At 45.4% G+C, this 23,898-nt stretch overlaps 1 protein-coding gene and 1 pseudogene across 2 annotated transcripts; both read left to right on the plus strand.

The window, feature by feature from the left end:
- The first annotated feature begins 2,611 nt into the window (after window positions 1-2,611).
- On the plus strand, window positions 2,612-7,834 carry LOC123107905 (calmodulin-binding protein 60 F). Of its 2 annotated transcripts, none has more exons than XM_044529798.1 (15): window positions 2,612-2,910; window positions 3,021-3,078; window positions 3,206-3,342; window positions 3,797-3,848; window positions 3,943-3,995; window positions 4,141-4,616; window positions 5,351-5,511; window positions 5,730-5,927; window positions 6,026-6,218; window positions 6,289-6,417; window positions 6,548-6,645; window positions 6,732-6,843; window positions 6,941-7,035; window positions 7,157-7,220; window positions 7,499-7,834. In XM_044529798.1, exons 1-15 carry the CDS (start codon window positions 2,810-2,812, stop codon window positions 7,558-7,560), a joined length of 1,989 nt encoding a protein of 662 aa, XP_044385733.1. In that variant the 5' UTR covers window positions 2,612-2,809; the 3' UTR covers window positions 7,561-7,834. The 2 variants fall into 2 exon arrangements, with proteins under 2 accessions (XP_044385733.1, XP_044385734.1); XM_044529799.1 differs by having other exon boundaries at window positions 7,502-7,834.
- Window positions 7,835-8,989: 1,155 nt separating this feature from the next.
- Window positions 8,990-9,083, plus strand: LOC123109295 (uncharacterized; annotated as a pseudogene).
- Window positions 9,084-23,898: the final 14,815 nt, after the last annotated feature.

A 23,898-nucleotide genomic window follows, 5' to 3' on the forward strand; every position in this document is an offset into this window, starting at 1 on the left:
CCAGGCATGGTGGAGGGTGGTAGTAGAGGTCCAGGAAAGAAAAAGCAAATGGTTGCTAAAAAAACATTTTAAGGCGTTATGGGATGCAAATTTTCTAACAAATACCGGTAGGAAGGATTCGCGCCAATAACCAAAATCTGACACCTACACCCTGCGTTCACTAATGTAGGACATCTTGGCAGTTTAAAACTTTAAATTAAATTGCCAAAACGTCCTACATTAATCAACAGAGGTAGTAGTTCCATGCGCACTAACAAAATGTACTCTGGTATTACGTTTCAAAGTGGCATGACGTATATGTAGTCTCGTAGCTCATAAACCAATATTAGTACAATATTAGTAAAAATGACATTTTCCTATGAACTTTTGTTGGTAGTGGTACTAGTGGCGGACCTAGGACTTCAGTATTTGGGGTGCCAAACATCAATGCATTAATTAGTACTTCCTCCATTCCACAATGTATTATGTATGGATTTTTTTTGAAAAGTCAAACTTTATAAAGTTTGACCAAGTTTATAGAGAAAATATATTCATATAAATACCAAATACATATCTTTAGATAATCATATGACATATTTTCATATTGTATAAATTTGATACTATAGATATGCATAGTTTTCTCTATAAATTTGATCAAAGTTAGTAATGTTTGACTTTCCAGAATATATATATGCACTATATTATAGAACAAAGGACGTACAGAAGTTAGGGAAATTACACTACAGTAGGATACTTGCGGTTAAACATCATTGTAAATCCAACAGATAGTCTAAAAAGGAAGTACATTATTGCAAAATCCCTAAATCGCCACTAGTTGGTACATAGTCTTGTGAAGTGAGCCATTTGACAGTATCCGATGCAAGGAGACGAACGAAAGGGAGAAGGAACCAGGGCAGAGGAAGAAAAAGGGGGGAGAAAATGGATGAAAAGGAAGAAGGATGAGTGAGAAATGAAGATTGCACGTCGAGGTAGTAACGACCATAGTCAAGAGGTAGATCAATGTCAAAGGGCTAATGAGCTTTCTGTTGGGCATAGCAGAGGACATGATTGGGGTGTAGCTTGGACCTTTGTAAATTGTAATAAAATGCCATCCCATCACATGGGCTTTTCTAGATGGTTGACCGCATGCTTCCTTTGTTTCTTTTATGTCAACGGTCATGCATACCTCTAGGGGCTTATAGGACAAGCCGAAGACTCTAGTTTCCAAGACACGCCGCTCAACTATGGTAGTAGGTGCCCTCACTCATCATCTCTAGTTTCCTGGACTCTAGTTTCCTGGTTTGCTTTGTGGTTCGGGTGATGGCTAGGTTCGGTGTCGTGTCCTTGTTGGAGGCATTGGCCATAACTTTTTTTTGTTGTCTTGGCTTCTTTGTGACTATGGTCGATGGCAAAATGAAGCTTTTATGTGAATCGGGGAGATAAGTGGTGGCTGCCTAGCCCTTATTAGTCACCGGCGGCTGGTGGGCTCATAGGTTGAGCATGTGGGGCATGGTTGGCCCTCCCTTGATCTAAAGCTAGAGGACATGGGTCCTATCTAGTCTCTAGGGATTCTTCGTTTTAATAAAGGCTTGTTGGACGTCAAGGTTGTCCCCTATTTGTGATGATCGATGGTTGGTCCCACAGGTGGGCACCCTTGCCGTGATCACATATCGGGTGCGTAGGGATGTCCCATGAGTCGTGTCCGGTGCCTTCAACTAGTAGTGGAGTGATGTTGGGTTCATTGTTGGTGTGTCGCGCTTTCTTCTATTTGTATTATTCCTTGATCTCTTTTCGTAAGGGCATCTCCAAAGGAGACCCTTAAAGCTCCGGCATATGTTTGGATTGTGGTGTCCGGATCATTTGTTTCAACTTTTATCATTCAATTGAGACATCGTCGGTCCACGAAGTGGTCCGGACGTCTGTTTCCGGCAAATCCGAGACAAACGCGAGGGAGTTACATCGGTGTTCGGATATCCACTTGATCAACAAAAAGCCATCACGTGGTCCTCATCTCTTTTATCTCTCCGCACATGCATGGTCTCCTACCCTCTCTTTCTCCCACCCGGACAAATAAAGATTAATTTATGAAAAAAGCATTGGATGGCTCTCTCCCGTATCATGTCCGCGAACCACGTCCGGACATAAAAATAGACATGCATATACCGGAGTCATTTGCCGTAAGTCGGTTTCTTCAACAACGCCACTATGTATCATTCATCCGGTTGACTTTGTTTAATTTAAAGTTGACTTGTGAATTTCTATGTAAAGTAACCCCGTGTCTACAAAGGGCCTGTTTGGAGACTCTCCCGCTCCCCAAGTCCGCTCCAGGAGTTGGTGGAGCTGTAGCTAAAAATGGTGGAGTGGGGAAAAGGCAGCTCCACAAATTCTCAGATTTCAGGGAGCTGGAGGACTGCCGAACAGCCCCAAAGTCAAAATGACGAGTAAGAGAGAGAGATAAATGTCCTTGTCAATTAGTAGTATATATTAAACTGAAATGAAAAGAAAAAGAAAGAATAAACTTGAGTGGAATCTTTTGGTGGAGCTAGCGCGTTGGTGATCTCCGCTTCCATGGCGGGGCGGAGGCAGCCGGGCCGGCCCGAGCAGTCCCCCACCCTCGCACGCAACGCGGTTCGGTCTCGTCTCGCAGCCGAGCCCCGAGCGGCCCGCGAGCGCGCGTCCCTTTTCTCCTCTTCCCTCCATTTTTTATATATAGAAGCAGCCAAACCCGCAGAACCCCCAGACACACCGACGCCATCGCCATTCCCCACTCTCTGCTCTGCCGCTCCGCCACACCGCCGCAGCGCCCCCACCCACCCCGCGGAAGCGCGTGATGGCGCAGAAGCGGCCGCTGGAGGCCGCCCCGCCGGAGCAGGAGGCGCCGCGGTCCCCGAGGAAGCGGCTGCGCCGGACGGTGCTCGTCATGATGTGGCTGTCAGTATCTCTCCAACCCTCCCCTACCCAGCCGGCTAGCCGTTCGCCTCCTTCTCTCGCTTCCTTCCTTGATTTGAACTCACCGGCCGCGCCTGCCCGCTTCGCCGCAGGGAGAGGAGGAGGGCGAGCGCGGTCACCGTCGGCCAGATGGCGCAGATGGTTCGCCAGGTGAGGCTCCGCATTTCCAACTTCTTTATTTCTATATCCTATTCCTCCTTACTGTGCGTGCGTTTGGTGCTGTGGCGAGCGATAACTGACGAAGTTTGGTGGGTTTTGAATTGTTTCGGTGCGACAGGCGCAACTGGATATGGCCAAACTGTTTATGCTGCTCATGGTGCTCGTCGCGCGGCTTGGCTCCATGGAGAGGCTTCTCCTCGGGCTCCCCAACCTGCTCCAGAGGATGTTGGAAGAGCAGTTTCATGCTCTTCACAGGTACGTACATAATATTTGTATTTTGCAAGCACATGTGTCTATGCCAGAATTGAGATGTCCGAATATAGGAAATGACACATTTCAGGAAACTTAAGGAGAGTAATAACTGAAGTCCTGGTTTGCTTTCTGGGAACTGCCAATTTTATCCTCTGATAAGAAATAAACAAATAAACAAATAAACAGCCATCGCTATGTCTAATTGGCAAGATTGCTGTTGGCAACATAACAGCTCATATTTTTGGAAACATATAGTACTTGATAAGCATAGCACTATTTCAGGTTCAGGTTATCAAGTTATATTCATGAGTCATGGATTTGTTCTTCCTAAATGTATGGAAATTGTCTCTATGAGTCTATTCATTGAGTATTCCACTTTGGAATGTTGTGGATGTGATGGATCAAATGCATCCTTTGTTTAGTTAATTAATGTTATCTCTTGTTTTGTATCCAACAGATCTTTGATGGTATCCATGCAAGATACGATTCGATCAACTGTACAGACAGAGGTTAGAATCTGGATCTTTATCTGTGTAATAAGTATATTTTGTTTATCTGTACCTGCACTCTATCCTAACTACTTTTGGCTATGTCATGCTATAGGTACAAGGAAGACAAGCAGCTTCACTTCCTAATGGCATTGATGAACCTCCTAGGTATCTGCCATTTTATTTTTTTCGCCCTACATGTTCTTTGATTCATGTCATGATCCTTACTGTCAAACCAAGTATTTTATTTCAACATAATCTGGAAACTTCCTCTTGTCACTGCCTCACTCTCATCTTATTTTAAAAAATATAGGCAGATATCAGATGGTTTTCCTGAAACTGGAGGCATCACTGGAGTCAAGCTGCGCTTTGTCGATGTTGACAGACCAATATATACACTTTTCACTGGATGTTCAGTACAATGGCAGAATGGAGGAAACGCTAAGGTAGCCATATTTGAAAATGATAGGCAAATCATGCAGGGAGACCTTTCTAAATTGCAAATTGAGATTTTAGCAGTCCATGCTGATTTCTTTACTGAGCAAGGGCAAGCGGACTTCACCAAAGAGGAGTTCAACAAGCAGATATATATGCATAAAGGGAAAGAGTTAGTGTTGTCAACTGTTAGTCTAACAAATGGCGAGTCCTCTCTTGGTTCCTTCGTTTTTCCAGAGAGCTCCCATGGGAAAAAGTTAAGATTGACAGCACGAGTGAAAAGGCAGGTTCTTACTACCAGAGTTCAGGAAGCAATCACTGATCCTTTTGTCGTCAAAGACCGCCGAAGTGAATGTGAGTATATTAACTATATTGCATTGGAAAATTTAATACACTGTAATTTGCTCATTCATGGTGGAACCAGGGAGGGCCGAAGAACATTTTATTGTTTTCCATAGTTAGCCGAAGAACAAGCTCGTCCTTTAAGTGGCTGCCAGGCTAATTTAAGTTTAAAAAAATGTTAAACACATATCATATCTTCCATAAAATTTTATGGCCTTGTGCAGTGACATTATTTCATCTGAAACATATTTGGGATTGGCAGACATTATTTCATCTGAAACATTATATCATAAAAAGCATTATTTCATCTGAAAATATGAAGTCTTAGCACTAAATGTTCTGCTTTTAAAAGGGAATGGCTTGTTGCGTCACAAAATTTCTGTAAATTAATATCTATAGGCATATAATATCCCAAATACACACTGTCAGTCAAAACTGTATGACCTCCTAGGTGCTAGGCAGAGGCTAACCGCCTCGTCTAGCGGTACTTCGAATCTGACAAAACTATACTTAATACTGTGACTTGGATTTGGGATTGCACTTTTCTTTGGTCAATACAGATCTTATTTAGAGTTGACTATTAGGTCGTAGATTAATACTAAGCATGGTAAATCGATTTATTGTTTACCATGTACATTAATCCTTTTCTCAATGCCATTATCATCAGATGCAATGGTAGCCAGAATGAAGCAATTGCATCTTAGCAATCTTATCTTAACACATCCTACAATTTTGTTTACTTTCAGTAAATAAAAAGAGTTATCCTCCGTCTAAAGAAGAAGCGGTACATTGTTTGGAGAAAATTTCTCTAAAGGGAAAACATTGTGCTATCCTTGTTGAGAAAAATATCACTACAGTGAAGCACTTGATGCGTCAGTATCACAGGGATGAATCTGTTCTCCAAAAGGTAAATATAGTCATAATTATACTTCTACAGTCTTCAGCGTTTCAAATTACCTGCAATAGATATTAGTTAATAGTTGATCATTGCTGAAATAAGATATCCAGCATCTCTTAGGAGTTACGACTTTTTTGGATATGCACTGCTAAATGTATTAACATGCACTATAATATCTGGTAGCATTTCATTAACTGATAAGATAACTCTCAATTTGTGGCAATTAGCTTACTGGCATGAAAAAAGGGGATTGGAATACCATGATTAAACATGCCAACACGTCTGTTCCTGGGGATGAGATCTATTCCTATTGGGTTCCAGAGGATAATTGTGAAATCTTATTCAATGATTTCTATGATCTTGTCGGTAAGATGACTGATAACTATGTTCCTTACAGTGTCAACAACGTCAATCAGTTTCCACAGGTATTAAATCTAATACTGTTCTACTTCTATCATAGTTAGCCAGTTGATACTCACTAAAATAATAGTGCTGGCAATTACCTTGAAAAATTCTGTTACAGCATAAAGTGAACAATTGGAAAAAATCCGCGTATAAGAAGTTTGACGAGCGGGAGAGCTCAGGTGGTCTTACCCCTGATTACTTCATGAACGATGGCCGCCCTGTCCGTGCAATGCATCTGAACAATGATGCAGGTCCTTCTGTACAAGCTAGAACAACATGGCAATATCCTAATAGCATGGCCGCACAACATGGTGATTTTTAATTAGTTCCATCGCTGATCTTTGTTGCGGTACATGTTTCTCTAAATTCAACTTATTGCAGAATTTGGTGATCGACGCCCATTGAATGGGTTCTCACGGGCCGCAGTCCTGTCAAACAATGATGCCGGTCCTTCAAACCAAGAAACACTGCCGTTTTCACAGCCCACTTATGGACAGACTGTGCATCAAGGTCAATATTAAACACCTGCATAATTTTGTATCACACATCCTCCATACTGTAATTGCTGCTTCGTCGCAAGAATTTTTATATTTTATATGCCTTATGAATTCTGGTAGTTTTGGGGATCAACTTGCTGTAGGAACTCCTTACTATCTGGCCCAGGGAAATTTCATAAATGATCAGGGACAGGGATCATTTTCAGCAGAGCCAACTATTCCGTCCCACATTCCTGTACCAGTAAGTTATAAAGTTACATATGGCACAATCAACAATTCCATCCCACAGTTTTTCATTGACAGCCTGAAATGTTTCCTGGATGGTAGGTTCCAGAGGATGACCCAATCACATTCACAGCTGCAAGTCTAACTGGCCAACAGAATGGACACTTCAGCTTCTCGACAACTGTTGCTCCTGTTACTTCTTATCCTGTAGCAGGTGTGCTTGCTACGCCCAGTTTTTCTAATTTATATGCAGTCTTCTAGATCAATAATTCTCAAATCACTTCTCCATTATGCATTGTTGGGTGCTGAAGGTGTCGCTGGGACTTCCTCAGATGGAGTTAGTCTGGGAACCTCGTCAGTTAACAATGTGCAGGCTGACATCTTCAGTGGGTTAAGTCCATTTGAAGTACGTTTTTAAATATATCATGGGAATCATTCTTAAGAACAGAACAAATATCTTCACAAACGATTTTATGGAAGTTTCTTTTCTTCCCTTTTCTATGTCATGATTACGTTTGTTCTTGCAGTCAGAGGAATTGCTAGAACTACAAGCACATCTGACAGAGCAGGACTTCGTGCAAGCTAACATCGGTATGTGATACTATTTAAGTTACTTCTGTTGTGAGATTACCTCTGTTGACAATTAAGCTCCGACAAAAGTCCTTTCCAGTAAGAATTCTTTCAGACTTCGAAACTAAGATAAGATGATAGCAAATTAGTGTTTATACCTACAGAATAGCTAGACCTTGTATGCATAACTCGTGAGTACCAAATTATTGAAATGCCGGCTCCTTCAAAGTTACAATTAGGGGTGAATCTAAGATCTTCCTTTTGTTCCATGCCATGACAGAGCGTTTGTTTCATTTCAGCAGAACTGCCAAATTCCGACAGCCAATTTTACGGTTATGAACATGATGGCGGCGACCACTGATTAAACCACGAAGCAACTGCAACTGGCCGTCCTCTACCATAGTAAAGTATTCAGTGTGACTAAACATTTGTTGTAGATATGAATAATTTGTAAATAGCAACACATATTTTTTCATGTTGCTCCGTATATGCTAAATTTGTTACCTGTTGCAGTAAACATTTGTCTTGTATTCTTAAAGAACGAATCTTTTACAAAAGAGAGTATCTGGCTTGCACCCCGCAAAAAAAAGAGAGTATCTGGCTTGCATTGAATCCTGAGAGCAAATATTCACATTGCTAAACATTGTGTAATCCTGTTAACCCTTTTTTTTTGTAAGTTGAGTTTTTTCCTGGGTATGTCCACACATTTTCAGTCATAGTATGATGTGCATCATGGAAATTGTTCTCAACAATTTGAACATGGTAGTAAAATACTCATAGCAGAAGAGATACTAGACTAGCTACATACGTACTGTTAGACATGCAATACTGACATGTCACGCATGTATAAGTGGCATGTCACGTATTCTCTTTTATATAAACATTAGGAGATATTGTTAGGAGGTTAGAGATATCATTTATTCTCTTTTATCTCTTTATCTCTCTAAACCTCCCTGTAATCTTCTCCTTTCGGTTAGCCCTTTGTGCTGCCGGATCATGTATCAACCTCTCCTATCAATATATATCATGCGGGTCTCCATGTACGGAGATTGAGACGCTTCCATCATTCTCCACATGGTATACAGAGCAGGCTCTTCCGATTGCATCTAGCTTGTACCTCCTACCTCTCGACAGCCGCCCATCTCCATCGTCCCCAACCTAAGCTTTCCCTTCAGCCCGCCACCCATCCCCTCCCATCATGTCTTCCTCCAACACCGCCATCTCCTCCACCCTCAACTACAACACATCTGAGCCCGGGTCGTCCCCAACCTAAGCTTTCCCTTCAGCCCGCCACCCATTCCCCTCCCATCATGTCTTCCTCCAACACCGCCATCTCCCCCACCCTCAACTACAACACATCTGAGCCGCTTACCCGGACGAACTACGTTCTTTGGAAAGCTCAAGCTCGATCCCAAATACTGGGCGCTAGCCTCTATGGCTACATCGATGGCACCACCGCGGAGCCTTCCAAAATCCTCACCACCAAAGACAAGGATGGCAAGGATCAGGTCATCCCTAACCCTGCCTATGCCACCTCGCTTGTCTAGGATCAACTGATCGTTGCGTATCTCCTACGCAATCTGTCCAAGGAAGTCCTCATCCAAGTTGCCTCGCTTGAGTCCTCTCATGCGATCTGGACTGCCTTGGCCACGATGTTCTCCGTCGTCTCGCTATCCCGCGCCAACAACCTTCGTTCTGCTCTCACCAACGCCCAGAAGGGATCCATGTCAGCCTCCGCCTATTTTGGCCACATGCGCTCCCTCTCCGATGAGCTCACCGCAGCGGGCAAACCCCTTGGAGAAGGGGAGCTCATCTCCTTCATCATCACCGGGCTTGACATGGATTATCAACCTATCATCTCCACGCTAGACATCCGCACCGAGCCCATCACCGTTGACGGCCTCTTCTTCCTCGTGTCAAACTTCGATCAGCGCATGGAGATGTTCCATGGCGATGGTAATGGTGGCTTCAAGTCATCCGCAAACATTGCCTCATGGGGTCGTTCTGGTGGCAGCAACGATGGCTACCGCAAAGGCGGGGGTGGTGGTCCTCGCGGTGGTGGCAGCAGCGGCGGCGGCGACTACAATGCTGCCGGTGGTGGACCTGGCGGTGGCGCTCCTAGTGGCTATCACATGGCGGGCGGAGGCGGCGGCTACCAGGGTGGCGGCTATGGCTTCCACCAAAACAACGGGGGCTACCAGGGGTCGGGTTCTGGTGGTGGTGGTCACTATCATCTGAACCAGAACTCCTCTGGTGGCGGCGGCTACAACCGGCACTCCGGCAACAACAATCGGCGCCCCTCCCAAGGGTATGAAGGGTATGAAAATAAATGTCAAATATGCAAAAAAAACAAACCATATTGCAAAAGACTATGATTGGCGCTACGCCGATGACAAGAATTCCCAGAAAAAGAAAGTTGCAGCTGCAGCCGACGTGTCTTATGGCGTTGACACCAACTGGTACATGGACACGGGTGCCACCAACCACATTACTGGCGAGTTGGACAGGCTGACTATGCAGGAGAAATATTGTGGCCATGATCAAGTCTACACTGTAGCAAACGGTGCAGGTATGGAGATAAGTCATGTTGGTCAATCTTTTATCAAAACCCCACACAAAAATCTTGAAATCAATGACATCCTATATGTTCCAAATGCTTCCAAGACTTTGCTATCTGACCATCGTATTGCTCTTGACAATAATGTGTTCTTCTTTTTGATCAAGGATCAGGTCACGAATAGAGTTCTCCATAGGGGTGTCTATGTTGAAGGCCTCTATGCTTTGCTTCCCAAGTATTGCCAGTACAATAAGAAAGTGTATGGTGCCATCAAGCTTTCTGCTGAAAGGTGGCACAATCGCTTAGGCCATCCCTCTTTTTCTACCGTTCATCAGATTCTTAGTAGAAATAAACTACCAGTTGTTGGTGAGAGGAACTTAGAAACCATTTGTGGTTCATGTCAACGAGCAAAAAGTCATCAGTTGCCATATCCTGTGTCCACTAGTGTATCCACTAAGCCTTTGCAGCTTATTTTTTCTGATGTATGGGGTCCTGCCCCCACCTCTGTCGGCAGACATTCTTATTATGTGAGCTTTATTGATGATTACAGCAAGTATACATGGATATATCTTCTTAAGAAACGTGCTGATGTGTTCCAAGTTTTCTACAATTTTCAAGCTCTCGTTGAACGCAAGTTTGACAACAAAATCATTTCTGTGCAGTCAGATTGGGGGGTGTGAGTATGAGAAACTAAATTCTTTCTTTCAAAAGATAGGTATCTCGCATCACGTCTCTTGCCCACATGCGCACCAACAGAATGGCTCTGCTGAACACAAACATAGGCACATCGTTGAAGTAGGTCTTGCTATCTTAGCTTCTGATTCAATGCCACTAAAATTTTGGGACGAAGCCTTTCTCTCTGCCGTGCATTTCATTAACATGTGGCCTAGTCGCACTATCTCTAATGAAACACCCACTGAACGTCTCCTTCATGTCACACCAGATTACACAACACTTCACGTTTTTTGGTGTGCCTGTTGGCCAAACCTTCGTCCCTATAACACTCGTAAGCTTAGTTTACGGTCTAAGCAATGTGTTTTTCTTGGGTATAGTGCTCAACATAAGGGTGTCAAGTGTTTAGATGTTTCCACCGGACGTGTTTATATCTCACGTGATGTTGTGTTCGATGAAACTCAATTCCTTTTTGCAAAACTCCATCCAAATGCTGGCGCCCTTCTCCGAAAGGAAATCATTCTCCTTCCTCATCTCTCCGACGTTCTGTGTGAGGGTAATGATAATTGTACTGACTCAACTTTGACTAATCCATCTCCTGTTGCACCCGAGTTTTGTATTTCAGCAGAAAACGACGTAGAAAATAATGTATTTGCAGAAACAGAAGAGGACACAAGCGATCCAAGGGAATCCTCATCGGGATCAGCATCCCTGACTTCGTCAAGCCTGACCGCATCCTCCTCGGGATCGCTGCTGGGCTCGGGATCACCGCTGGGCTCGGGCAAGCCGCTCACCAACCCACCGAGCCAGCCCCGCCCTGCCATGTTGCGCCTGCCCATCGAGCCGGTTCCCCCAGGCGAGGCGCGCCAATCAGCTGCAGGGGGCAGCCTGACCAGGCGGTACGCGCCGGTCTCGCAGGTCTACTCCAGGCGGCCCCCTGCGGCTGCATCGGGTGGGTGCGGCGCTGTCCCCGTGGCCGATCTGCCTGGATCCTCTGTGGCCGCGCCTGCTGTTCCTTCCACGACCGCTGCCCCAAAGGATCCCGCGCTGCCAAGCGGCTCCGCGCCCTCGGGATCGCTGGGATCTCACCCGTCGCAGTCTGCGCCTTCGTCAGGATCATCTGCGGCTCCTTCGCTGCTGCCTCGTACACGTCTGCAGGCAGGAGCAATTCAGCTGGTTAATTATAAAACAAAGTATGGTTTAGCTGCTTCCTTTGATTCCACAGGTGAACCTCGTAATGTTGCCGACGCTCTTGCTGATCCCTGGTGGAAGCATGCTATGGATGAGGAGTTTCGTGCTCTGCAGAACAATAAAACTTGGCACCTTGTTCCTTATCAGCCATGTCAAAACATCATTGATTGTAAATGGGTGTATCGCATCAAACGTTGGGCAGACGGCACCATTGATCTCTACAAAGCCAAACTCGTTGCTAAGGGTTTTAAGCAGAGGTATGGACTTGACTATGAGGACACTTTCAGTCCTGTTGTTAAAGCTACCACCATTCGTCTTGTCTTGTTTGTTGCTGTGTCCAGAGATTGGAGCCTTTCTCAGCTAGATGTACAGAATGCGTTCCTCCATGGTGTTTTGAAAGAGGAAGTTTACATGAAACAGCCTCCTGGGTATGAAGATAAACACAAACCGTTTCACATTTGCAAGCTTGATAAGTCCCTCTATGGTCTCAAGCAAGCCCCTAGAGCATGGTATTCTCGCTTGAGTGCTAAACTGCAAGCCCTTGGTTTTGTTCCTTCCGAGTCAGATACATCACTGTTTATTCACAAGAAGTCACACACTATCATTTTTGTGCTTATCTATGTCGATGATATTATTGTCACCAGTTCCTCTGATAAGGCAGTCACAGCTTTGTTGCAAGATTTGCACTCAGATTTTGCTCTCAAGGATCTTGAAGATCTTCACTTCTTTCTTGGTATTGAGGTGAAGCAAAACAGTGAAGGTGGTCTACATCTTTCGTAGGAAAAATATGCAACTGATCTTTTGAGCAAGGCTGGGATGCGAGACTGTAAACCATCCCCGACTCCACTTTCCAGTGCAGAAAGATTATCTCTTGCAGAGGGTGTACTCCTGAATCAAGAGGATGGCACCAAGTACAAAAGTTTGGTTGGAGCACTTCAGTACTTAACACTTACACGGCCTGATATTTCTTTTGCCGTTAATAAGGTTTGTCAGTTTCTGCATGCACCTGCCTCAGTTCATTGGACTACTGCTAAGTGAATTCTGCGATATGTAAAGAGCACCTTGAGCGTTGGACTCACTTTCAGCAAGTCATCCTCTACTCTTGTCAGTGCTTTTTCTGATTCTAATTGGGCAAGATGCTTGGATGACAGACAGTCCACTGGTGGTTTTGCAGTTTTCTTTGGACCTAATCTTATTTCTTGGTGTGCCAAGAAGCAAGCAATATTGTCACGATCTAGTACCGAGGCAGAGTATAAAGCACTAGCTAATGCAACAACTGATATCATTTGGGTTAAGGCCATGCTCAAGGAACTTGGAATACATGCTCAAACACCATGTCTTTGGTGTGATAATCTTGGTGCCACATATCTTTCTGCTAATCCTGTGTTTCATGCAAGGACAAAATACATTGAGATCGACTATCACTTTGTGAGAGAAAGAGTTGCAAGCAAGGAGTTGGAAATTCGGTTTATTCCTTCAAAAGATCAAGTTGCAGATGGATTTACAAAAGCTTTGGCTACAAGACCATTTGAAGAGTTTAAACATAATCTCAACTGCAGAAGTTCAGATTAAGGGGGCGTGTTAGACATGCAATACCGACATGTCACGCATGTATAAGTGGCATGTCACGTATTCTCTTTTATATAAACATTAGGAGATATTGTTAGGAGGTTAGAGATATCATTTATTCTCCTTTATCTCTTTATCTCTCTAAACCTTCATGTAATCTTCTCCTTTCGGTTAGCCCTTTGTGCTGCCGCATCATGTATCAACCTTTCCTATCAATATATATCACGCGGGTCTCCTGTTGGGGAACGTTGCAGAAAACAAAAATTTTCCTACGGTTTCACCAAGATCCATCTATGAGTTCATCTAGCAACGAGTGATCGGATCCATCCACATACCTTTGTAGATCGCGAGCGGAAGCGTTCAAAGAATGGGGATGAGGGAGTCGTACTCGACGTGATCCAAATCACCGGAGATCCTAGCGCCGAACGGACGGCACCTCCGCGTTCAACACACGTACGGTCAGTGTGACGTCTCCTTCTTCTTGATCCAGCAAGGGGGAAGGAGAGGTTGAGGAAGATGGCCCCAGCAGCAGCACGACGGCGTGGTGGTGATGGAGCTGCAGTACTCCGACAGGGCTTCGCCAAGCTCTATGGAGGAGGAGGAGGTGTTGGAGAGGGAGAGGGAGGCACCAAAGGCCAAGGTAAGAGGTCCTCCATCCCTCCCACTATATATAGGGGGGCCTAGGGGGGGCGCCGGCCCTAGGAGATGCAATCTCCTAGGGGGCGGCGGCCAAGGGGTGGGGGGCTTGCCCCCCAAGCAAGGGGCGCCCCCCCCTTTAGGGTTTCCCCCACCCTAGGCGCATGGGCCCTAGGGGAAGTGGCGCCCCAGCCCAATTTGGGCTGGATCCCTTCCCACTTCAGCCCATGGGGCCCTTCGGGATAGGTGGCCCCACCCGGTGGACCCCCAGGACCCTTCCGGTGGTCCCGGTACAATACCGGTGACCCCGAAACTTGTCCCGATGACCGAAATAGCACTTCCTATATATAATTCTTTACCTCCGGACCATTCTGGAACTCCTCGTGACGTCCGGGATCTCATCCGGGACTCCGAACAACATTCGGGTTACTACATATACATATCCCTACAACCCTAGCGTCACCGAACCTTAAGTGTGTAGACCCTACGGGTTCGGGAGACATGTAGACATGACCGAGATTGCTCTCCGGTCAATAACCAACAACGGGATCTGGATACCCATGTTGGCTCCCACATGCTCCTCGATGATCTCATCGGATGAACCACGATGTCGAGGATTCAAGCAACCCCGTATACAATTCCATTTGTCAATCGGTATGCTACTTGCCCGAGATTCGATCGTCGGTATCCCAATACCTTGTTCAATCTCGTTACCGGCAAGTCACTTTACTCGTACCGTAATGCATGATCCCGTGACCAGACACTTGGTCACTTTGAGCTCATAATGATGATGCATTACCGAGTGGGCCAGTGATACCTCTCCGTCATACGGAGTGACAAATCCCAGTCTTGATCCGTGTCAACCCAACAGACACTTTCGGAGATACCCGTAGTATACCTTTATAGTCACCCAGTAACGTTGTGACGTTTGGTACACCCAAAGCACTCCTACGGTATCCGGGAGTTACACGATCTCATGGTCTAAGGAAAGGATACTTGACATTGGAAAAACTCTAGCAAACGAACTATACGATCTTATGCTATGTTTAGGATTGGGTCTTGTCCATCACATCATTCTCCTAATGATGTGATCTCGTTATCAATGACATCCAATGTCCATAGTCAGGAAACCATGACTATCTGTTGATCAACGAGCTAGTCAACTAGAGGCTTACTAGGGACATGTTGGTGTCTATTATTCACACATGTATTACGATTTCCGGATAACACAATTATAGCATGGATAAAGACAATTATCATGAACAAGGAAATATAATAATAATGCTTTTATTATTGCCTCTAGGGCATATTTCCAACAGTCTCCCACTTGCACTAGAGTCAGTAATCTAGTTACATTGTGATGAATCGAACACCCATGGAATTCTGGTGTTGATCATGTTTTGCTCTAGGGAGAGGTTTAGTCAATGGATCTGCTACATTCAGGTCCGTATGTACTTTACAAATATCTATGTCTCCATCTTGAACATTTTCACGAATGGAGTTGAAACGACGCTTGATGTGCCTGGTCTTCTTGTGAAACCTGGGCTCCTTGGCAAGTGCAATAGCTCCAGTGTTGTCACAGAAGAGTTCGATTGGCCCCGACGCATTGGGTATGACTTCTAGGTCGGTGATGAACTCCTTCACCCAAATTGCTTCATGCGCTGCCTCCGAGGCTGCCATGTACTCTGCTTCACATGTAGATCTCGCCACGACGCTCTGCTTGCAACTGCACCAGCTTACTGCCCCACCATTCAAAATATACACGTATCCGGTTTGTGACTTGGAGTCATCCAGATCTGTGTCGAAGCTAGCGTCGACGTAACCCTTTACGACGAGCTCTTCGTCTCCTCCATAAACGAGAAACATTTCCTTAGTCCTTTTCAGGTACTTCAGGATATTCTTGATCGCTGTCCAGTGTTCCTTGCCGGGATTACTTTGGTACCTTCCTACCAAACTTACGGCAAGGTTTACATCAGGTCTGGTACACAGCATGGCATACATAATAGAACCTATGGCTGAGGCATAGGGGATGACACTCATCTCTTCTATATCTTCTGCCGTGGTCGGACATTGAGCTGAGCTCAATTTCACACCTTGTAACACAGGCAAGAACCCCTTCTTAGACTGATCCATATTGAATTTCTTCAATATCTTATCAAGGTATGTGCTTTGTGAAAGACCTATGAGGCGTCTTGATCTATCTCTATAGATCTTGATGCCTAATATATATGCAGCTTCTCCAAGGTCCTTCATTGAAAAACTCTTATTCAAGTAGGCCTTAATGCTGTCCAAGAGTTCTATATCATTTCCCATCAAAAGTATGTCATCTACATATAATATGAGAAATGCTACAGAGCTCCCACTCACTTTCTTGTAAACGCAGGCTTCTCCATAAGTCTGCGTAAACCCAAACGCTTTGATCATCTCATCAAAGCGAATGTTCCAACTCCGAGATGCTTGCACCAGCCCATAAATCGAGCGTTGGAGCTTGCACACCTTGTCAGCATTCTTAGGATCGACAAAACCTTCCAGCTGCATCATATACAATTCTTCCTTAAGGAAACCATTAAGGAATGCCGTTTTGACGTCCATTTGCCATATCTCATAATCATAGAATGCGGCAATTGCTAACATGATTCGGACGGACTTTAGCTTCGCTACCGGTGAGAAAGTCTCATCGTAGTCAACCCCTTGAACTTGTCGATAACCCTTAGCGACAAGCCGAGCTTTATAGATGGTCACATTACCATCCGCGTCTGTCTTCTTCTTAAAGATCCATTTATTTTCTATGGCTCGCCTCTCAACGGGCAAGTCAGTCAAAGTCCATACTTTGTTTTCATACATGGATCCTATCTCGGATTTCATGGGCCATTTGTCGGAATCCGGGCCCGCCATCGCTTCTTCATAGTTCGAAGGTTCACCGTTGTCTAACAACATGATTTCCAAGACAGGGTTGCCGTACCACTCTGGTGCGGAACATGTCCTTGTGGACCTACGAAGTTCAGTAGCAACTTGATCTGAAGTTTCATGATCATCATCATTAACTTCCTCTCTAGTCGGTGCAGGCACCTCAGGAACATTTTCTTGAGTTGCGCCATTTTCCGGTTCAAGAGGTAATACTTCATCAAGTTCTACTTTCCTCCCACTTACTTCTTTCGAGAGAAACTCTTTCTCTAGAAAGGATCCATTCTTGGCAACAAAGATCTTGCCTTCGGATCTGCGGTAGAAGGTATACCCAATAGTTTCTTTAGGGTATCCTATGAAGACACATTTTTCTGACTTGGGTTCGAGCTTTTCAGGTTGAAGTTTCTTGACATAAGCATCGCATCCCCAAACTTTTAGAAACGACAGCTTAGGTTTCTTCCCAAACCATAATTCATACGGTGTCGTCTCAACAGATTTCGATGGAGCCCTATTTAAAGTGAATGCGGCAGTCTCTAAAGCATAGCCCCAAAAAGATAGCGGTAAATCGGTAAGAGACATCATAGATCGCACCATATCTAATAGAGTGCGATTACGACGTTCGGACACACCATTACGCTGAGGTGTTCCAGGCGGCGTGAGTTGTGAAACTATTCCACATTTTCTTAAGTGTGTGCCAAATTCGTGACTCAAGTATTCTCCTGCACGATCTGATCGCAAAAACTTGATTTTTCTGTCACGTTGATTCTCAACCTCACTCTAAAATTCCTTGAACTTTTCAAAGGTTTCAGACTTGTGTTTCATTAAGTAGACATACCCATATCTACTCAAGTCATCAGTGAGGGTGAGAACATAACGATAGCCACCGCGAGCCTCAACGCTCATTGGACCACACACATCAGTATGTATGATTTCCAATAAGTTGGTTGCTCGCTCCATTGTTCCTGAGAACGGAGTCTTGGTCATTTTACCCATGAGGCATGGTTCGCATGTGTCAAATGATTCATAATCAAGAGACTCTAAAAGTCCATCTGCATGGAGCTTCTTCATGCGTTTGACACCTATGTGACCAAGGCGGCAGTGCCACAAGTATGTGGGACTATCATTATCAACCTTACATCTTTTGGTATTCACACTATGAACATGTGTAGCATTACGCTCGAGATTCATTAAGAATAAACCATTCACCATCGGAGCATGACCATAAAACATATCTCTCATATAAATAGAACAACCATTATTCTCAGATTTAAATGAGTAGCCATCTCGAATTAAACGAGATCCCGATACAATGTTCATGCTCAAAGCTGGCACTAAATAACAATTATTGAGGTTTAAAACTAATCCCGTAGGTAAATGTAGAGGTAGCGTGCCGACGGCGATCACATCGATCTTGGAACCATTCCCGACGCGCATCGTCACCTCGTCCTTCGCCAGTCTCCGCTTATTCCGCAGCTCCTGCTTTGAGTTACAAATGTGAGCAACTGCACCGGTATCAAATACCCAGGAGCTACTACGAGTACTGGTAAGGTACACATCAATTACATGTATATCACATATACCTTTTGTTTTGCCGGCCTTCTTGTCCGCTAAGTATTTGGGGCAGTTCCGCTTCCAGTGACCACTTCCCTTGCAATAAAAGCACTCAGTCTCGGGCTTGGGTCCATTCTTTGGCTTCTTCCCGGTAGCTTGCTTACCGGGCGCGGCAACTCCCTTGCCGTCCTTCTTGAAGTTCTTCTTACCCTTGCCTTTCTTGAACTTAGTGGTTTTATTCACCATCAACACTTGATGTTCCTTTTTGACTTCTACCTCTGCTGATTTCAGCATTGTAAATAATTCAGGAATGGTCTTTTCCATCCCCTGCATATTGAAGTTCATCACAAAGCTCTTGTAGCTTGGTGGAAGCGACTGAAGGATTCTGTCAATGACTGCGTCATCCGGGAGATTAACTCCCAGCTGAGTCAAGCGGTTATGTAACCCAGACATTGTGAGTATGTGCTCACTGACAGAACTATTTTCCTCCATCTTACAGCTGAAAAACTTATCGGAGACTTCATATCTCTCCACCCAGGCATGAGCTTGGAAAACCATTTTCAGCTCTTCGAACTGAAGGAAATATGCCCTAGAGGCAATAATAAAGTTATTATTTATTTCCTTATATCATGATAAATGTTTATTATTCATGCTAGAATTGTATTAACCGGAAACATAATACATGTGTGAATACATAGACAAACAGAGTGTCACTAGTATGCCTCTACTTGACTAGCTCGTTAATCAAAGATGGTTATGTTTCCTAACCATAGACAAAGAAGTTGTTATTTGATTAACGAGATCACATCATTAGTTGAATGATCTGATTGACATGACCCATTCCACTAGCTTAGCACCCGATCGTTTAGTATATTTCTATTGCTTTCTTCATGACTTATACATGTTCCTATGACTATGAGATTATGCAACTCCCGTTTGCCGGAGGAACACTTTGTGTGCTACCAAATGTCACAACGTAACTGGGTGATTATAAAGGAGCTCTACAGGTGTCTCCAAAGGTACATGTTGGGTTGGCGTATTTCGAGATTAGGATTTGTCACTCCGATTGTCGGAGAGGTATCTCTGGGCCCTCTCGGTAATGCACATCACATAAGCCTTGCAAGCATTGCAACTAATGTGTTAGTTGTGAGATGATGTATTACGGAACGAGTAAAGAGACTTGCCGGTGACGAGATTGAACTAGGTATTGGATACCGACGATCGAATCTCGGGCAAGTAACATACCGATGACAAAGGGAACAACGTATGTTGTTATGCGGTCTGACCGATAAAGATCTTCGTAGAATATGTAGGAGCCAATATGGGCATCTAGGTCCCGCTATTGGTTATTGACCGGAGATGTGTCTCGGTCATGTCTACATTGTTCTCGAACTGTAGGGTCCGCACGCTTCAAGTTACGATGACAGTTATTATGAGTTTATGCATTTTGATGTACCGAAGTTAGTTCGGAGTCCCGGATGTGATCACGGACATGACGAGGAGTCTCGAAATGGTCTAGACATAAAGATTGATATATTGGATGACTATATTCGGACACCGGAAGTGTTCCGGGGAAGTTTCAGATAAAACCGGAGCACCGGGGGGTTACCGGAACCCCCCGGGGGGTTAATGGGCCTCATGGGCCTAAAGTGGAGAAGAGGAAGGGGCTGCCAGGGCAGGCCGCGCGCCCCCCTCCCCTAGTCCGAATTGGACAAGGAGGGAGGGGCGGCGCCCCCCCTTTCCTTCTCTCCTTCCCTCTCTCCTACTTGGACAAGGAAAGGGAGGGGAGTCCTACTCCCGGTAGGAGTAGGACTCCTCCTGCGCGCCTCCTCTAGGGCCGGCCGCACCCCCCCCTTGGATCCTTTATATACGGAGGCAAGGGGGCACACTAGAACACACAAGTTGATCTTCGTGATCGTTCCTTAGCCGTGTGCGGTGCCCCCCTCCACCATATTCCACCTCGGTCATATCGTTGTAGTGCTTAGGCGAAGCCCTGCGTCGGTAGAACATCATCATCATCACCACGCCGTTGTGCTGACGGAATTCATCCCCGAAGCTTTGCTGGATCGGAGCCCGGGGAGCGTCATCGAGCTGTACGTGTGCTAAGAACTCGGAGGTGCCGGAGTAACGGTGCTTGGATCGGTCGGATCGGGAAGACGTACGACTACTTCCTCTACGTTGTGTCAACGCTTCCGTTGCGATCTACAAGGGTACGTAGATCATACTCTCCCCTTTCATTGCTATGCATCACCATGATCTTGCGTGTGCGTAGGAATTTTTTTGAAATTACTACGTTCCCCAACATGAACATCTCATATACTCAGTGTCTCTCAAAACGTTTTTGGAGCCCCGGTTCTAAGCTGTAAAGCATGCCGCACTGAACGAGGGAGTAATCATCAACACGTGTCTGCCAAGCGTTCATAACGTCTTGGTTCTGTGGGACGGGTGTGTCACCTAGCGGTGCTTCTAGGACATAATCTTTCTTGGCAGCTATGAGGATGATCCTCAGGTTCTGGACCCAGTCTGTATAGTTGCTGCCATCGTCTTTCAGCTTGGTTTTCTCTAGGAACGCGTTGAAGTTGAGGACAACATTGGCCATTTGATCTACAAGACATATTGTAAAGATTTTAGACTAAGTTCATGATAATTAAGTTCATCTGATCAAATTATTCAATGAACTCCCACTCAGATAGACATCCATCCAGTCATCTAAGTATAACATGATCCGAGTTGACTAGGCCGTGTCTGATCATCATGTGAGACGAACTAGTCGACGTCGGTGAACATCTTCATGTTGATCGTATCTTCTATACGACTCATGCTCGACCTTTCGGTCTTCTGTGTTCCGAGGCCATGTCTGTACATGCTAGGCTCGTCAAGTCAACCTAAGTGTTTGCATGTGTAAATCTGTCTTACACCCGTTGTATGTGAACGTTGGAATCTATCACACCCGATCATCACGTGGTGCTTCAAAACAACGAACTGTCGCAACGGTGCACAGTTAGGGGGAACACCTTCTTGAAATTATTATGAGGGATCATGTTATTTACTACCGTCGTTCTAAGTAAACAAGATGTACAAAACATGATAAACATCACATGCAATCAAATAATAATAGTGACATGATATGGCCAATATCACATAGCTCCTTTGATCTCCATCTTGGGGCTCCATGATCATCTTGTCACCGGCATGATACCATGATCTCCATCATCGTGTCTCCATGAAGTTGCTCGCCAACTATTACTTCTACTACTATGGCTAACACGTTTAGCAATAAAGTAAAGTAATTTACATGGCGTTTCTCAATGACACGCAGGTCATACAAAAATAAAGACAACTCCTATGGCTCCTGCCGGTTGTCATACTCATCGACATGCAAGTCGTGATTCCTATTACAAGAACATGATCTCATACATCACATATATATCATTCATCACAACTTTGGCCATATCACATCACAGAACACTTGCTGCAAAAACAAGTTAGACGTCCTCTAATTGTTGTTGCAAGTTTTACGTGCCTGCAATAGGGTTCTAGCAAGAACGTTTTCTTACCTACGTGAAAGCCACAACGTGATTTGTCAACTTCTATTTACCCTTCATAAGGACCCTTTTCATCGAATCCGCTCCAACTAAAGTGGGAGAGACAGACACCCGCCAGCCACCTTATGCAACTAGTGCATGTTAGTCGGTGGAACCGGTCTCACGTAAGCGTACGTGTAAGGTTGGTCCGGGCCGCTTCATCCCACAATACCGCTGAAGCAAGATAAGACTAGTAGCGGCAAGAAAGTTGACAACATCTACGCCCACACCAAATTGTGTTCTACTCGTGCAAAGAGAACTACGCATAGACCTAGCTCATGATACCACTGTTGGGGAACATTGCAGAAAACAAAAATTTTCCTACGGTTTCACCAAGATCCATCTATGAGTTCATCTAGCAAAGAGTGATCGGATCCATCCACATACCTTTGTAGATCGCGAGCGGAAGCGTTCAAAGAACGGGGATGAGGGAGTCGTACTCGACGTGATCCAAATCACCGGAGATCCTAGCGCCGAATGGACGGCACCTCCGCGTTCAACACACGTACGGTCAGCGTGACGTCTCCTTCTTCTTGATCTAGAAAGGGGGAAGGAGAGGTTGAGGAAGATGGCTCCAGCAGCAGCACGACGGCGTGGTGGTGATGGAGCTGCAGTACTCCGGCAGGGCTTCGCCAAGCTCTATGGAGGAGGAGGAGGTGTTGGAGAGGGAGAGGGAGGCACCAAAGGCCAAGGTAAGAGGTCCTCCATCCCCCCCACTACATATAGGGGGCCTTGGGGGGGGGGGCGCCGGCCCTAGGAGATGCAATCTCCTAGGGGGGCGGCGGCCAAGGGGTGGGGGGCTTGCCCCCCAAGCAAGGGGGCGCCCCCACTTTAGGGTTTCCCCCACCCTAGGCGCATGGGCCCTAGGGGAAGTGGCGCCCCAGCCCACTTTGGGCTGGATCCCTTCCCACTTCAGCCCATGGGGCCCTCCGGGATAGGTGGCCCCACCCGGTGGACCCCCGGGACCCTTCCGGTGGTCCCGGTACAATACTGGTGACCCTGAAACTTGTCCCGATGGCCGAAATAGCACTTCCTATAGATAATTCTTTACCTCCGGACCATTTCGGAACTCCTCGTGACGTCCGGTATCTCATCCGGGACTCCGAACAACATTCGGGTTACTGCATATACATATCCCTACAACCCTAGCGTCACCGAACCTTAAGTGTGTAGACCCTACGGGTTCGGGAGACATGTAGACATGACCGAGATTGCTCTCCAGTCAATAACCAACAACGGGATCTGGATACCCATGTTGGCTCCCACATGCTCCTCGATGATATCATCGGATGAACCACGATGTCGAGGATTCAAGCAACCCCGTATACAATTCCCTTTGTCAATCGGTATGCTACTTGCCCGAGATTCGATCGTCGGTATCCCAATACCTTGTTCAATCTCGTTACCGGCAAGTCACTTTACTCGTACCGTAATGCATGATCCCGTGACCAGACACTTGGTCACTTTGAGCTCATAATGATGATGCATTACCGAGTGGGCCCAGTGATACCTCTCCGTCATACGGAGTGACAAATCCCAGTCTTGATCCGTGTCAACCCAACAGACACTTTCGGAGATACCCGTAGTATACCTTTATAGTCACCCAGTTACGTTGTGACGTTTGGTACACCCAAAGCACTCCTACGGTATCCGGGAGTTACACGATCTCATGGTCTAAGGAAAGGATACTTGACATTGGAAAAACTCTAGCAAACGAACTATACGATCTTATGCTATGTTTAGGATTGGGTCTTGTCCATCACATCATTCTTCTAATGATGTGATCTCGTTATCAATGACATTCAATGTCCATAGTCAGGAAACCATGACTATCTGTTGATCAACGAGCTAGTCAACTAGAGGCTTACTAGGGACATGTTGGTGTCTATTATTCACACATGTATTACGATTTCCGGATAACACAATTAGCATGGATAAAGACAATTATCATGAACAAGGAAATATAATAATAATGCTTTTATTATTGCCTCTAGGGCATATTTCCAACATCTCCATGTATGGAGATTGAGACGCT

Source organism: Triticum aestivum, chromosome 5A (genome assembly GCF_018294505.1).
Source record: "Triticum aestivum cultivar Chinese Spring chromosome 5A, IWGSC CS RefSeq v2.1, whole genome shotgun sequence".
Taxonomy (NCBI): Eukaryota; Viridiplantae; Streptophyta; class Magnoliopsida; order Poales; family Poaceae; genus Triticum; species Triticum aestivum.